Source organism: Galeopterus variegatus, unplaced genomic scaffold, assembly GCF_000696425.1.
Source record: "Galeopterus variegatus unplaced genomic scaffold, G_variegatus-3.0.2 Scaffold5694, whole genome shotgun sequence".
NCBI classification, from domain to species: Eukaryota; Metazoa; Chordata; class Mammalia; order Dermoptera; family Cynocephalidae; genus Galeopterus; species Galeopterus variegatus.
Window position 1 is genome coordinate 77116 of NW_007731805.1, and position 4290 is coordinate 81405.

At 28.4% G+C, this 4290-nt stretch overlaps 1 protein-coding gene across 1 annotated transcript in view; it reads left to right on the forward strand.

Moving 5' to 3' along the window:
* The window catches only part of MANEA (mannosidase, endo-alpha), a 32221-nt gene extending 29828 nt beyond the window's left edge, over window positions 1-2393 (forward strand). Inside the window, exons 4-5 of the mRNA XM_008589850.1 lie at window positions 613-689; window positions 1588-2393. Of these exons, the coding sequence (XP_008588072.1) occupies window positions 613-689; window positions 1588-2245 (735 nt within the window). The 3' untranslated portion in view covers window positions 2246-2393. The remainder of the gene's footprint in view (window positions 1-612; window positions 690-1587) is intronic.
* The last annotated feature ends 1897 nt before the right edge of the window (window positions 2394-4290 follow it).

Sequence of the window (4290 nt, forward strand, 5' to 3'; positions counted from 1 at the left end):
AATTTGTCATTTAAAGAAATTTGCTGTTGACTCCATTTATGTAAACTTAGTGGTCCACACCTGAAAAAAGAATCCAGATTTTTCTGGACCATATTTTTGTTTTTGTTTTGTATTTTTTTGTTTGTTAGTTTGTTTGTTTTTGCCCTTTTCTTAAAAAAAGAAAGCTATGTCTGAATATAGAGTGTATCCTATATATCTCATATAGGATATAAATATATAAGATATAGCCTTTATAAAAAATAAACATATACAACATTTTAAGCTCTGAATTCGGATTGCCTAACTGGGTGACCTCAGGCAAGTTACTAAACCTATCTTAACTTTGATTGCCTCATTTAGAAAACAGGTAATTGTAACTACTTTTATGGAGCTGTGAAGATTAACTGAGGTAATAAGTGTAAAATGTTTAGCATATTGTTTAGCAGAGGAAGCTTAGTAAATGTTACTAACTATGAATTTTCTGGTGACTTCTGTGTTCAATAAATATCCATCTTAAATTAAATAACAATTAAGTTACATTATTAAATATATGGATTATACTTTCATTTTTATTTTTACATCATAGGTGGTTTTTTCTCTAATTGATTTTTTTTGTTTGTTTGTTTGTTTTAGGTCACTTTTCACATAGAGCCATATAGCAATCGAGATGATCAAAACATGTACAAAAATGTCAAGTATATTATAGACAAGTGAGTTTCTTCAGTGTTTATAATAACTTTTATATGATCCCATTGGATTGATAATTATTCTTATGAGTACAATGAAATTATATTGGAGACACTTAAATGTTTTATAATCTGACATTTGTAATGAAATTAAGCTATTTTTGTAAGGAATGTCACAATCATTTTGAGGAACCTGACATTTGTAATGAAATTAAGCTATTTTTGTAAGGAATGTCACAATCATTTTGAGGAACATTTCTGAAGTTCCTTATAATTTACTCTCTGTGTGCATAAAGATTGCTATTTTTATTTATAATTATTTATTTATAATTTCTGTTATATTGATATTTTAAATTGATATTATTTTAGAAGTCTTATGAATACAGAGTTTTTTTAAAAAAAATAAGGTTCAGATTTTGAAATGTGAACTGATTTTATAGCAATGGACACACATCTAATATTTTCATTTGTATCTAATATGACTACAAGGAAAGAATTTATTAACACAGTTTTATTTTGTTTAAGGATTTTACTGAAAATAGTCTATGACAGATACCATACTCTTACAAAGAAACTGATCAGTAACAGTGGACGTTTATTAGTGATATAAAAAATGTAGTTTATATATTCATGTAGAAAATAATGGACTTTTTATGGCATTAGTCATCATTTGTAAACCTCAGTATGAGATCACTAATCTCTTGTTTGGTAATGTCTTCATGTATCTAGTGTCTCATTTTCTAATGTGTGAAATTAAAAATGCATTTTTAATTATTACACTTATATAACTGATTCTCCAAAGAAGGTGAATAATGTGCTTAAACTGCACTGATTATCTTCATTTTCAATACATCAATAGATTTTGTCTATGGTAAATGAATTGTGACTATTCATTTAACGTTTACATATGTTTGTATTCTAGATATGGAAATCATCCAGCCTTTTACAGGTACAAGACAAGCACTGGCAATGCTCTTCCTTTGTTTTATGTCTATGATTCCTATATCACAAAGCCTGAAAAATGGGCCAATCTGTTAACCACCTCAGGGTCTCAGAGTGTTCGCAATTCTCCTTATGATGGATTGTTTATTGCACTTCTAGTAGAAGAAAAACATAAACATGATATTCTTCAAAGTGGTTTTGATGGAATTTACACATATTTTGCTACAAATGGCTTTACTTATGGCTCATCACATCAGAATTGGGCTAGTCTAAAATTCTTTTGTGATAAACACAACCTAATATTTATCCCAAGTGTGGGCCCAGGATACATAGATACCAGCATCCGTCCATGGAACACTCAAAACACTCGGAACCGAATCAATGGGAAGTATTATGAAACTGCTCTGAGTGCTGCACTTCAGACCCGCCCCAATTTAATTTCTATCACCTCTTTTAATGAGTGGCATGAAGGAACTCAGATAGAAAAAGCTGTTCCCAAAAGAACCAGTAATACAGTATACTTGGATTATCGGCCTCATAAACCAGGTGTTTATCTAGAATTAACTCGCAAGTGGTCTGAAAAATACAGTAAGGAAAGAGTAACTTATGCATTTGATCACCAGCTGCCTGTTTCTTAATGTACTTTAAACTTAAAGTTTAAAAATTATTGAAATACCTAATTTTAATAAATGTCTTTTCTTTTGAATTATGGAAAAAAAACTGTCAAAATCAGTATGTACTGTTACTGTTATCTTTAATAAAAATAATTTTTACTGCTTTAAACGTAATATTACCATTGCCATCCTTCACAATACTGTACTGAGAAAATATCTGAGGGGAAAATTGTGCAAAGAACATTCCTTGAGCATAATTTGCTGCATGCATTTCTGACTGAAACTGAATTTCTGATTTGATGATAATTTAATTTTCATTTCACAGTGGATTAAAGCTTGTGTTGCATAAANCTAAAACTAAATCTCTTAAAAATCTGATATATATGCTATTGCATAAATGTTATTTCTTAGATATTTAATTCTATTAAGAGAAGTAAATTTTCAGAGTATAAAGACATTCAGAAACATAAATTAGCACTGAAATTAATCATAAAATAGCCCATCAGATGGTAAAATTTAAACAATGGTTCTGAAGTTAAATATCAAGTTTTTGAGAAGAGACACCATTAATGTTAAACTTATTTATAACTTAAGAATTTTCCATTTCTCAGAGAATGATCAGGCCATAGGAAATTAGTACAATAGTAATTATTTTCTAGGGGAAATTACAAGTATAAATCAGTATATTAATATTTTGATATAACCAAGCACCTTCATAGGCGCAATCATACAGATATAACCTGTGGATTTTTTTCTCATGTACAGTTAGCCACTATATTTTATTTTAGAGATAAATTATAAATATACTTAATAATAATCTTTTAGTAATATATTTTAGTAAAGTTTTGAGAACTATCTATTGTAAAGGAGTTTTTGTCATCACTTATATTGTATATTTGTGCCCACTGTGACAGAAAATAAATTTTATGAAATAGTTCTGAGATTAAGGGAAAGTCTATAAAAACAAGTCAGCAAATCCTCAACACAGGTACCGCCACTTTCTATCTTGTTCCTATTGCAGACATAGATAATCCATTTCTGCATACTTTACCTCTGAGCTTTGTTGTGATTCTCCAACATATTACCCCAGCCAGCCGTAGCAGTCAGATTTGAAAGTAAGATAAAACAGATTCTGTCTTCATTGTACAAAGTTATTCTCCAAAGAAGAATGTTTGGAATCTGATCTCATAATGGCTTACTAGTTTATAATTATATGAATATCTGCTTTTTTTCCTCATTTAAAAAAATAATTATTAGGAATTACCTCTAATAATTTTGTGAATTCTGAGGGAGGAATGCTTTCAAAATCATCCTCTGTTATTCATTACAGCTGCCTTTACCATTTGACCTGTAACAGTATAGATTGCATGATCATAAGTATGTAAGAGTAAAGAATTGACTTCTTAATTTAAAAAAAACTATGAATTCAATAAACAAAAATAACTGTTAATACAGAAAGTGATATAATATATGCAGTGCATGAATCACAATGGATTCTTTTATGTTATTCATTTTTTATGGTTTATTTACGTCTAATTGTTTTGACTGTATAGAAACCAAATATTTTATTGCTCCCTTTATGGACTAATATTGTCAAATTAATATGCTGTTATTAATGTTTATTAATATTAATGTTGTATATTAATATTTTTCTGTTTTAAGGCTGTAACTTAAGAAATGACTATTTTGTTATAAAGTAGTTAACTTTCATCTAATAAAAGCATACATGAAATACATTTTATCTTAAAGAGAAATGAATATTTTAATATCTATGAAATATTTTAATTTTTGATTAACAGATGAAAAGTAGTATTCAGTCAGCATTCTTTATATATTTTCTCTATTAAGATGTGCAGCAATTAAAATAGATATCTTTAGCAGTACATACTTTTTAAATCTCTGAATTTATTATAGGTAAGTATACACATATACAGTTTTTAAAAATTTGGGAGATGTTTTTCCATTGTTTTCTTCTTTGGGTATAATCAAATATTAGCTCTGACATCTGTTAAGAAATTGTCTTCTAAAACAGCAAGAAATAAGCTACTAGAGAACCTACCAGGTTCATA